This window comes from Austrofundulus limnaeus, unplaced genomic scaffold (assembly GCF_001266775.1).
Source record: "Austrofundulus limnaeus strain Quisiro unplaced genomic scaffold, Austrofundulus_limnaeus-1.0 Scaffold184, whole genome shotgun sequence".
NCBI classification, from domain to species: domain Eukaryota; kingdom Metazoa; phylum Chordata; class Actinopteri; order Cyprinodontiformes; family Rivulidae; genus Austrofundulus; species Austrofundulus limnaeus.
Genome location: NW_013952586.1, coordinates 582,474 through 595,596, shown reverse-complemented (window position 1 = coordinate 595,596; position 13,123 = coordinate 582,474). Strand labels below are relative to the sequence as shown.

The 13,123-nt window shown below is 38.2% G+C and overlaps 1 protein-coding gene across 1 annotated transcript in view; it reads right to left on the bottom strand.

The window, feature by feature from the left end:
• The window catches only part of LOC106524374 (huntingtin-interacting protein 1), a gene marked incomplete at its 3' end in the record, with an annotated part of 39,849 nt that extends 26,726 nt beyond the window's left edge, over positions 1–13,123 (bottom strand). The window contains 1 exon segment of the mRNA XM_014018162.1: positions 12,804–13,123. Coding sequence (XP_013873616.1) covers positions 12,804–12,938 — 135 coding nt within the window.

Genomic DNA, 13,123 nt, shown 5'->3' with positions numbered 1-13,123 from the left:
TGCCTGTAGGGTGACCCGCGACCATAGAGATTTAAACAGATTTTATAAGGTAAAAATAATAAAACAAGGTCTTTGTCCACAATGATTAGACGTTTTTTTATTATTGTCATGAGTGATTATCTCAATTTTGGCTAAAAGAATTGACAAAATCCTACACACTGTGTCTTTAAGTATTCAACTGCAGCTGACTAACTTTTGGAGTCAACCTAATTCAAGATGGTTGCTTGACCTAACCTACCATAGCAAACACATAAATTGCTATAAATYAGTCAGTTTAAYTGATAGTGWGCTAAAATTTGKTRTGGTAGGTGAAAGTAATTCCCAACACATACTCCGAGCACAAACAGATAACACAAGATCTTTGTTTAAAACCTTAACGTGCAAGCCTGCAGGTGTATGCATCGTTTTAAAGAAATAACAGTCTATATGGTTCGATTGTCTTGCAATATTTTAAATGGAAGCAAATTTAAGGGAAAATATGTACTGTATGTCAGCTTGTTTAATAGCTGCTGAAKGTTCAAATTTGTTGTCATGAAAAAATTACATTTGAAAATTTACATAGCTTGAAAACCACAAAACATGTAATTGATACTCCAAAAAAACTACACTTTTCACCCCCTCCTAACTGCCTGAGAAACATCCCTGTGAGCACTGGAAGCAATTTTAGCACTTAGTCCTCATTTAGCCCCAAGTATCTCGGCTAAATATGTACTCTAATTTGCTGAAACTTATAAATAAATTTTCATAACACACAAAATATGTACAGACGCACAACCCAAAACTGATTCTGAGAGCCCAAACTGAGGTCTCGTATAAAATAAAAGGGAAATATTGTAGAATTATAGCTTCAAATTAGCCTTTTAGATTTTACTAGCAAATCAAAACCTGAAACTAGTTTAATTTAACATCTCAAAGAAACAACAGATGGGATGTGCTCTGACAAGCTGCCACTGGGACATTAGAACAGTGTTGAAGCCCTGTTTTTGTAAACTTCTGGCTGATTTACTCAGTTACATGCAAAAGGCACATGAAATGCTGATAAAGTTCAAGTCTTATTAATTTAATTTAACCTAACAGTGCTCACTGGAACAGTTTGCCTTGTGTGTATAGAAAGTTTGAAACCCTCACATACACAAACCTAAACAAAAAGATTTGTTGATGACATTTTACATTCAGTACCTCCCGGCATGGGAATCGTGAGAACATAAAGCAATAAATAGCATGGTGAGAACASGTTTTTTTAAACCACTGAGCTATTTTGACCACACTGAGACACAATAGAATCATGCAGTTGCTGCAGATTAGAGCTCAATGTTATTCTGTTTGTTGAGTTCTTGGTTCTGTGGAGGCCAACCGAGTCCAGTGGACTCCAAGTTAACAAAACAACCTGAGACGATAAGAGCTTTGTGACGCAGTAGTTATACAGTCGAGTGTAGCAAATAAAACATGGCCACACAGCAGTCATAAAAGGATGGCAAACAATATTTTMAATGATGCTTTCTCGGTAAAAGTGCATGTCAGTTTGAGTTTCAGCTACTGTTCATATAAATTGTATTTGTGAGATTTTGTATATGTACTGACAAACGCTCAAACTCAAAACAAAGACAAGGAACACCTAATAAAGGAATGAATTAGACCGTTTAATTGCATCACTYAAGTGCGTCATTTCCACTTATTTGAACATCACAGTCTCTGAATCCAAGATTTACATCAACAAACAGAAGATGCTGAAACAACGTAAAAAGCACAGAAGATCAATAAACCTTCTGGATCTGTTATGAAATGCTCACAGAACATCAGCTGACCAGACGAGGGCAGGCCAGCCTCTGTAATCAATGTGTTTCTCATTACGGACGCTCAGGGGCCGCACACTATGGCTCAAGGCCTCTCAGCAGTCCGTCTCCAAACAATGCCAACTATTTTCCTCCCGAGTCTCCTCACTTCCTGGTACGGAGTGGGCCCTTTCGCCGAGGGCTGAGCATTTCTCACATACAGCTGTCCCACTCTGTCTCTGTCTGGATTTTCACCCTGAAACACTCATCTCCTTCTCAGAAAGTCCACCCACCTGGAGCGAAACGACACGTCTCAGTTTCAGTCCCGTAGACTATAAACATTTGGTCCCCGAGAATGTCTTTAAAACAATAAAGCACTTCAGTTGTGCTCATAAAACAAGCAAAAATGATGCACATCTGATGAACAAACAGATAGTACTTGTTTGAGGCTACTACAAGGCGGTGTGTTTTTTGAACAGTCGAGTCGTTGCACAGACACGGAGCATTTCAAAATGTAAATATGCACACCAGTCAAAATAAAAGGAAACATAGGTTAAGGAAAACTCACCATATGTACACAAAGAGCATGGATGAGTGGGTGGGAGCTGTAGAAGAGCTTAATCAGGATTATTCATATTATAACTAAGTTTCCTTTAAAGCCCTGCTCTCTGTGGAGATTTTACATTAATAGTGGCCATGCCCCACATGTTTGAAACCATTTATAAAACATATTGTGTCTCAGTCCCATTTGATCATAAGCTAATCTAAGTTTTGATAAAAAATTAGATAAGTAATTTTAATATTTATAGTTGTAGGTAACCATCCGTCCAATTTTATGATGCACAGACTAAAGTTTACCWACTTTTATGAGTCAATCAGACTTCATGATCTGAGCTTGAATTACAACAACACCAGGTTGTTAATAGCAGAATACAAATATATGTTTTTCATTATAAACACAGCATCACACCATGTATGTCTTGCTTCTTTTTCTGTTTTGCGCCATTATGAAACTGAGAAGAGGAGCTCTAAATAAAACCTGTTAATTAAGCCATGGTTAATCGGGGCACTTTGTTACACTCATGGACCTGCTGCTCATGTGAGGCCACAGACCACCGCCTGCTGTTTCTGCTGCCTAACGGTTTCTCTTTTTTAACCTCATGTTTGAGAATGTACCTCAAGTTTGCGGAAATTCCTCTCTAACCTTCCTGCTCTGTGAATAGCAGGATGTAAAACAAGACGAGAAAGATTTCAGAGCATGTGAAAAGGGCGAGCAAAATTAGGCACAGTGACAAACAAAAGGCGGGATCATATTTTATTTTTTTAATGCCTGTGTGGTTTGTGTTGCTTTGAGCCTGACTTTTGTAATCTTTTCAAGTGGTTTTGATCAACAGTTTGTAAGAATTTCTGAAGGTCTATCTAAACTTTTTTTTGGATTTTGGTTGCTTTTCCATTCATTGGGCCTCATGCAAGAACCGTTCGTACGCACAGATTTGTTCTTAAGTTGTGCGTACGAGTGATTTAGGAGAATTTGTGACATTCACCAATGTTTTCTTATTCTAAGATTTTCTTCAGATACAAACAAAATTCACGAGTGGTCCAGACCTGTTGTGTATTTTACGAGCTGTCAGTCCTCTGTTATCCAGACTGGTTTTATTCACCAATAACTTTATATTTCATTAGTTTGAAGATATTTCGATTTGAAAATAAATCACACCCCATAATTATGTTGACAAGAGGCTATTCTGTTAGAATTAGATTTATAATTTTAAATGGAATAGACTAACGACATAAACTGGTTAATATAAAATACATTGGCTATTATTTTTTTTATATAGCACTACAATATTAAGATGAAGTTAACTGAAGTTTTGAGACATTTTAAAATGCTTTTTTTCCAGAAACATCTGAAACTTGCAGTTAGGAGGGGGGGGAGGGGGGTAGCAGTGCGCGACCGCTCCTCTGAATAAATGAAACCTTTGTAACACAGTTGTTTGCACTTAAATTAAAAATATTTGACCAAAGGAAAACCGGAGCAGGACTACAGAGAGATAAATGATTTAGATTCTTATTTCTGTGTCAGGAGACACGACATTAACAGCAGTCATCATTTCATTCCTCRACTTTAGCAGGTCTGACGTTGCTAAAAATGAAAGATTTTTTTTCTTCTGGATCTCTGAGAGCAGGACTTCAATCTCCAAACTCATAAAGTTCTTCTGTTTTACTTTGCGATGTCATTTATGAATGAACACTTCCTGGTATGTGGGGCAGGAAACGTATATCCTTATATGGGGATTTTTGGGGTGGTAATTATGTAAATAACCTCTCCTCGTGTGCGAGCAGCTGGATACGCATTCACCAGTTTACGCAGCTCATTTACACACTGTTCCTGAAGAAAGAAGATTTTGTTGAATCTGACGTGACATGTTCGTACGAACCCTTTGCACGAACAAAAGTAAGAGAAATTTAGGATAAGAATACAAACATGTTCTTGCATGCCATGTCTTTCGCTATGATTGACCAAAACAACAAATTGTGCCTAATATAATGAGAAAAGTTCAGGTCAAAAGAAGACATGTCTAACTTTAAAACATATGGAAGATGAATAGTATACGAAAGTTTAGGAAACACAGACTACATCATCCTTCAGTTTTAGATTTTCATCTTCACATTGCTAAGATATTATTTATTTAATGTTTATTTTACCCCCCGTCTGTCTACGTTTGTCCGTCTGGTAGCAAAACGTCCCACGCACCAGTGAATGGCCTCTAATGAACCTTTTAGAAATAAATTACTGGCTGTTCGTCTACAACAGATTAACTTTTATAGAGTCAACATGATTCATGATGGCCGCCACAGCTAACCCAACTTAGTAAACACAAAATTGGCTGCAACTCAGTTATACAGATACTGAGCTAAAATTMGATGTGGTAGAATCTAGGGTTGCTTTCCTGAAACTTTCCATAGGAAGGTAAAATSGAACATTCTGGAAATCTTTGAAACAGGAAACTCGACATAGAAATCATGGGGGTCAATTTCAACAAACTGTAACAAATCCAAAACAAAAAATATATAAACATTTACTTTGGCAGGGGCAGAACTGTTTTCCAAAATGTGATTAATCCAAAGAGTCTGAAAGTAAGAAAGTGAATGACCCAATTTGTGAAAAAACAACAACAACAACAACAACAAAACAAAAACAAAATCAGTAAATTGCATATCACACACACATATTCAGATGTCTAAATTTATGTACAGTAATATATTTCAATAACTCAGTTTACATATTACTTGACAATTATTTTTGTCTTGTTATTTTATCAACATTTTTTTATTTTACCTAATTTCCCTCTGGGATCAATAAAGTATTTTTGAATTTGAATTGAATTACAGAAGAGGATTAGAGCCACTGGAAGGAAAAAAAAGAAAAAGAATTCTGACTTTAATCTCAGAATTCTGAGATCAAAGTCAGCATTCTTTTTCTTTTTTCAGTGCTCCTAATAATCTTCTGTAACATGATTTTTTTAAGCTGAAATTATAAACTCAGCCATCAGCAGTGATGCTCCATTTCTGCTACTTTTAACATCTGTATTACACCTTAAGCTTTGCAGAAATCTATATTTCCAACAGCTTTATTAGATCATTAGASTCAACAGCACACAAACATTTACAGAGAAATGCAAGCACTTTGTCCTCAATAGGGACAACTAACTAGGAGGAAGGAGGCAGGAAGGCAGTCTAATTTTAAAGCCTTAATTATGTAACATGCAATATGGTGTCACTCAGTGGTTCGTACTCCATAACCCAAATGGTGCCCCTGAAGTTTTCCCCACAAGCACTAATTATGGTCCATATAGCTCCGGAGATTACCGCCTCCCCCACCGGCTTTCCAAGCTCCAAGTCAGAGTCTGGGACCTGCCATCCTTTAAGGATCTGGAGCCAGAAGATAAAAAAAGGTAATAAAATAAAACGTGTGGCATTCACTGGTGGCTTGTTATTTGCACTCCAGCTTTCCCATCCTGCTCCTAACCGTCGCTGGGAATGCAAACTAAAATTCAGCCGAACAACCCCACCCCCACCCGCCGAGACAAACAAGTGAAAGATTAAATAAACTCCAAATTAAAGAGTTGCCTTTCCATTATGAGGCTCAACGTGTCATTAAAAGCGAGCGCTGCGTGCTATCTGGCCTCCCCGTTTCGTGCTGTTTATAACCCCGGCGCAGACTTTATGACAAAGAGGATTTTGAACACGCCGTGGTTGTTTACCCAACTCAGCGGGGACAGATAGACACAGTTCTCAGAATGAGACAGCAGTTTAAAGTTCAGCGTGAGCCATCAGCTGTGCTCTTAACCTAAATACTCACGGTAATTTACTCCTRTTTAGCATTTTCAACAGTAGATTAACTGGAAAATAAAGCAAAGTAACAGATTAAATGTTTTATACTTTTAATGGTGTAAGAGTTCAGTCTTACACTTCTTATAACAAATTTATAAGAGTAATTTATTTAGCAAGGGATCACTTATTTTGGGTAAACATTCCTCCAGTGCAAAAATGAATGGACACAAGAAGTGGCTCTCAGTCAGTGAATGTTGATTTGATCCATAAATATGCGATCATTTATTTTACAAATCATACAGAATCACTAAGTACACTTGATTGTGAACACTTAATTTCCTATAAATGTTTGGGACCAACAATAACAAGCTTTAACTTCTTAATTGTTAACCACGGGCACTTTTAAATAGAAACACAACCGTCTAGCTTTGATGTTTGATACCAGACAATTTGAGGCAATTAGCTTAGAGTTGGCAAGGAAGAGTTTAAGAAAAGAAGGAAAGTAAGGTGTTAGCTTTCTTATACTTTTATCTTAAATAATGTGGTTTAACCAGAAGGGTGAAGCGTTCTACTCGGCGTCAGCCAGACAGATAGATTATAACAGCCAGCTTTTTAACTTAAAGATGATTTTCTGTCACCTGCCAGGTATTTCGGGGGTGCTGCTGGAAAATTCATCTCAGAACCGTCAAACAGGGAACCCCAAGGCGTGTTTTGGTCTCGCTTGCGTCCGTGTCAAGCCGTAGAAAGAAGGCAACCCCAAATTGGAAACCGGCTTCAAAAATAAAACTTCCGTCTGGAGAGTTTTCTGAAGTGGATCGACCAGGCGTTGGTCATCCACACTGTGAGGTTTCCCCGTTGGCGATGAAGGGGCCAAAACCTGACACAGTTTTCAGCTTTTGACTCTGAGAGTCTAGCTGTCAAAGTGACTGACGGCGGTCCGTCACTTCCTGTCCTCCGGGCGGAAACTGATAGTTATTAAGAAGCTTAGAGAATCTAAGTCCTGCCCTCCGGAAGGTTAGATTAGAAAAGTTATATCAAGGAAAGTGTTAGATTCAGAACTTGCCGTTGCCTCCTGAAACTAAACAAAGATTATTGCTGCTGTGTGGTTCAGAACAAAACATTTCATGACCCATTTAATAATCTGATGAGCACTTATTTAAAAACATAACTGAAAGAAAAATGAATTGCTTCAAGTTAAAAAAAATTGCAAACATGATTCAGACAAGTAAAACATTGATATTTCAGCAACTTTAAACTATAAAGATTATTTTAGTTAAATAAGAATTTTTCCCACAGAAAAACCATACATAGTTGAAATCATACTGAGGGAGAAAAGAGATCTGTCCTCTCTTCTCCTGTAACTTTGAAAAACATTCTCTGATTATCAAAATGCGTAATACTTTCAGTTAAGAGAACAATAAATAAAATAAGACGAAGATTCTTCTGTTTATTATCTGATTTAGAAGGAAGAGAATATCTCTTTGAAAAGTTAAGGTGACCTGAGGTGGCCTAAATTCAGTTCTAAGTGGAACAGAGTTTTTGTCCCTTCGAAGGCCCATCAGAGGACTGAGTCCAAGACAGTTTCCTTGATAATTTCCCTCGAGGTGACCCCTACAATGGTAAAAGAATAAAGACTTAGCTCACCAATTTTGATGCATTTGGTCAAAACCTGACAATAAGGTTATATCACTTGATTGAATTGTTGCCATTTCTGTTGGCTGTAACAACCAAATGTTCATCAGTCACATCAGGAATAGCTTACATTACTGTTCACCTCTGCCTTTGAGTGGCACGTTGTTGTTGTTTTTTTTTAAAAAAGGGAAATTATAAAGAGGCAGGCGGCGGTGAAAGCCATCCATGAAGCAGATTGATGCAGCTTTGGAGCACAACAGATCAGATGAGATTATCTCCAACTGATCCACTGTAAAGTAGATCGCACATTCATTGATTCCTCTGCCTCCAAGTTCAGACTTTTAGTCAAACATTACCCACGAGAAAGAAAGTAAGCACAAAGAGGACACGACTCCAGTCACCACACCACTCCTGCTGCCATATCTGACTGACACTCCTATTAGATTATCCTGCAGGGGTGGAGAGTTTTACCTCTTCCACAGTGGTGTGTGTGTGTGTGTGTGTGTGTGTGTGTGTGTGTGTGTGTGTGTGTGTGTGTGTGTGTGTGTGTGTGTGTGTGTGTGTTTTATCTCAGCAGTGACCTAGTGACACAAGCCCAGCTCAGGACACCACAAAGCTACGCATGCTCCCCCTCTTGGCGTCTAATCCACGCTGCGTGAAGGGAAGACAGGAAGGCACGGCTGCCAATCGATCGTCTGGACCCAAATACCGGCTGCACACATTTATTTTATCATCAACCAACAAGCAGCTACTGAGAGCGGAGAAGCAGCGAATCTTTAATATGGGCTGCCTGGAATCATCCGACCTACTTTCTCCCACACACACCCTCCTCCCCCTATGCCTGGTTTGGAGTGATGGGATAGGAGAGGAGGGGGGAGAGACCACCAGGCAGGAAGCAGTGAGATGAACAGCAGAAATTATATTAATGTATCACTAAGCAGTTTATTTAAAGTCTTAAGTTGCTAATAAGAAGACAGGATATCACAAGTAACCCAAGTAAGGATGATAATGATGATCAGCATCAAGGGTGCAAAGTCTGAGGCACTGAAGCCCCCTCTTTTTGTGTCCGTACGCTCACTGCAGCTTAAAAACACTCTTCAAAATGACCAGCTTCTCATTCTCAGCTCTCATGGAACTGATAGATCAAATAACAAATGYCACTGACCAAAAACATATTGTGCCAGTGTTTGTTGATTTAAAGAAAGCATTCGACACAATTGACCACAGCACTGTACTTGAAAAACTAAATAAATATGGGGTTAGGGGACCAGCATTACAATGGGTATCTAGTCAWTTGGAAAATAGGAAACAGTTTGTACAAATACACGATGCAAGATCTGAACTCTGTGGAATCACATGTGGAATTCCTCAGGGATCTGTACTTGGACCAAAATTGTTTATCTTGTATGTGAATGATTTGGTCAATGTGTCAGGGCTCTTTAAATGTGTTTTGTTTGCAGATGATACAACACTTTTTTGTTTGGGTAAAGACAGAACGGATGTTAGAGAAAATGCAAACAGAATTTGTGAAAATACAAGATTGGTTTAAACTAAAGAAATTATCATTAAACTTGGATAAAACTAATCATATGATATTTACAAAGAACTGTTAACATTCCATTTAGAGTTGGTGGTGTAGAGATCAGTAGAGTCAGTAGCTGCGTTTCAATTGACCATAAAAATGCGCAAATTAGAATTTTGAAAATAAATTTGCTCAATGGAAACACGTCAATTTTGGAAAAAAAATATGTTTTTCAACAAAATGTTTTTGTGCTAGGATGAGGTGGTATTTCAGTTGCATCAAAATTGGTGTTCTTCACAAAACTGCAATGGAAAACACTTTTCACGGCAGTCACGTGATCAACAACCGGCTGTTTCTATTGGCGAAAAAGACGATGACGAAGAAGGTAACAGGAAGTAGAAATAGTAGTAATATCACAGAAGTAGTATAAAACAGTAAACTCACAGACTACAATTTCCCAAAAACACAGCATACGTAGCTGCTCCCAAGTAGGGGCTTGTCGCTGGAAAGCCTCGATAAAAGACGCCAACGTCTCCTCTGATGATGAGCGCTAGTGTCGTGATAGCAACATGCTATGTGTTTCCATTGCCGCCGTGTTTTTAATGACTTATCACGAGAACAAACATATTCACGCGTGACTTTAATAGCATTTCTTACTTAATGGAAACACCGCACTTGCGAAACTGTGTTTTGTCGACATTAACAGAATATCAACAAAGTTTTGCGCACATTTGCAATGGAAACGCAGCTACTGAGGTAAAGTTTTTGGGTGTTATTATTGATGAGAAACTGACATGGAAAACTCATAAATTATTTAAGAATAAAACTAGCTAAATCCACTGCATTGCTTTACAAAGTAAGGGACTTGTTTAATGATAAAGCTCTGTATTTGTTATATAATGCATTAATTGTTCCACACTTGGTCTATTGTGTTGAGGTATGGGTGGTGGGGTGTAAGACGATTACACATCCTGTTTTTGTTTGCAAAAAAGAGCTGTAAGAATTATCACTCAAACACTACTATTATCCATCTAATATATTATTTTGTAAACTGAAATTATTGAAATTCTATGATCTGGTTGATTATAACATTGTTATTTATGTATAAGGCTCACCAAAACACATTACCTTTAAACATCCAGAAAAACTTTGCAAAGAGAGAGAGCTGTTATAATCTTAAAGGGACAGAGATGTTCATGAAACCTAAATTTAGAACATGTTTGAAAGAACGGTGCACCTCAATCCAAGGAGTCAGATTGTGGAATGATCTGGCAGATGATATTAAAAGGGCCAAAACATTGTACATGTTTAAGAGAATGATAAAGGCTTGATTGTTAAAAAATATGAAACAGTATAATGTGTAACCATTTAATTTGTTGTTCTAGAAAGATTTGATATTTTTGTTTTGTTTTGTTAACTAAAGATCAATATTGTTTGAATTTATACTTGAGGAAAAAAGGGGCAGATGTATTAAGATTTTTTCTTCTCTCTGCCACCTTTCATTTCATTTTATTTGTAATTTCTTTTTTTTAAATTGTACATAGAATTACTTTTGTTTTTTTAAGAAACGAATAAAGTTTAAGTCAACTTGATTGGGAGTGGTGTGCTTTAGTAGCAGTACATCTTATCATATGGAAGAAATTAACAAATGGTGAGAAATGCCATTGTAATTGGATTTTGACAAAGCAAACGAGAAAACCCAACAACTCCAACATCCTTCACAGTAGAAATATTTAGAGTCTAAATGGGTCATTGAAAGTTGGGACGTCTCAGCTTACCCATTCCTTTTTATAATCAAACTACACTTTTTTTTGTTTGGTACATGTACAACATTACACATCAGCATGTAGGCATTTCTGTCTTCTTTCACCCAGTGTATCTCACATTATAGACCCAAATGCTTTTCTCTCAAATCCCCTCAAAGAACACACACCATGCTTCCAGAGACCTCAGCTATATTTTAGCTCACATTTCTTTGTTCAAAACAGGAAGTGAATGATCTTTTTAACTCGTCTCTTAATTTAAAAACACTGTAAAGACGTGACATTTCACACGTGACTTTCAGAGTTTTCAGCCACTTAAGGTTCCAGGTAGGGATGTACGATATGTCGGCATTAATATCGGTCCGATATGTTAAACTAGGTCAATATTAACGTCCGATATTGACTTTCCRCTTTTTAGCTTTAGGGTGTATTCAGACCTGATAATTTGCTCCGCTTTAAACGATCCAGAGTTCGTTTCCAGCGTTGGTCCGGACCTTTTCTGCAGGTGTGAATACACTCATGCGAACTCTGGTGTGGATCAAACAACCGGACCGAGACCTGCTTTTTTGAGGTGGTCTCGGTCCGCTTCCAAACGAACTCTGGTGCGGTTCACTTTAGTTCACTTCTGGTGTGAATACAGACCAGACTCTAACCGAACCAACTGCATTAAACATGCACCTTTTTGGACTTCACTGGCCACCGTCGCTGAGCTAAATAAACTGAAAACATACCTGTTTCGTCGTCTCCTGTTAGCAGCTCTGCTGCCGGCATGAAGTGGGTCAGAACACGCAGAGCACCTCGTCTCCTTTGAGTTGCGGGACACATTTACTGATGCCACTCCAAAATTAGAATCTCATCACGAAACCACCATTGAATTAGCTGCTTCTGACATTTTAAATGCTATTAAAAAACATGGCTTTGTTTACAAGTTATAGTTCATTTGCCAAAAAGCACAATGTGAATGCAAACTGCACCAAACGAAAAAATAATAATAATAAAATCCACTTTTGGTCCGGACCAAACAAGTGAATGAAAGGACTTTCCTGGTCTGAACACACCCTATGTTTCTGTTTTGGGAGGGGAGATGGTTGGTTGAGCGGCATCTGTTTGATCATGACATAACTGAAGCAGAGAGACATGTCAGAGGTCTTGGTTGTTCATTTACGGTATCAAAAAACAAGTGTATTTGTGTGCATGTGTACAATGTAATTTGTGTGTTCTTGTGTAATATCGGTAAATATCGGCTATCGGCCATAACAGCAATAATTAAATCGGATATCGAATGAAATTTTCACATCGGTGCATCTTTAGTTCCATGAATGTTTTAAGATACAACTTGTAGTTTTTGAGCAGCAGCTGTTTGTTTCAGGCCTACTTTTTGTAGTGTGCTTCCTGTCCGCCTCTCCTGCTGTGAGGGTGGCAGACACAGGTGTGTGGTTACAATGGTCACTAATGGAGGAAGCACTGGCAGCATGTCTTACACCACAATGTTGCCATTTTGATTAAAACAAAATGAGTGTTGAATCTTTTGGGTTTGAATGCCCCTGACCAGCCTGGAAAACTTAGAAACATTGCAGCCTCAATATGTTGTAAACACCAGATAGATGAGCTAAAAAAGATCAGTTCTTGYTTAAAAGGCTGTTTTTGTCGCACAGTGGACACAGTCTAAACTAACTAAAGGTGTATTTTTTTCCCCTACAACCCAATAATCAAGCTTAGTTCAGTGTCTGAGCTTAAAAACACAACATTCCGTTATAGTTGTTGTTGATGAAAGCCTACCTGTCCTCTCTCAAAGTTTTCCCTCTCCAGCTCCAGGCTGTTGGCCCCTCCAGTCCGTCGGATCACTTTAGGGATAGCGTTGGGGACTTGCTGCATGGAGCTTTTCACTCGATCCATTGTTGTAGCTTGTAACATAAAAAAAAAAAACTAACAATCGCGAGAAGAAGAGAAATAGCGGGTTAAGCGTGTAAAGGATTTTAAATATATATGTATAAAAGCGGTCACAGCTATGGCGGGAAGCCGTCCATGCTGCTGTGGTCCTGTTCACTGGAGCATTCGGCCCTTTTTCTGTCCGACAGCCTCGTCAATGACAGCAGATT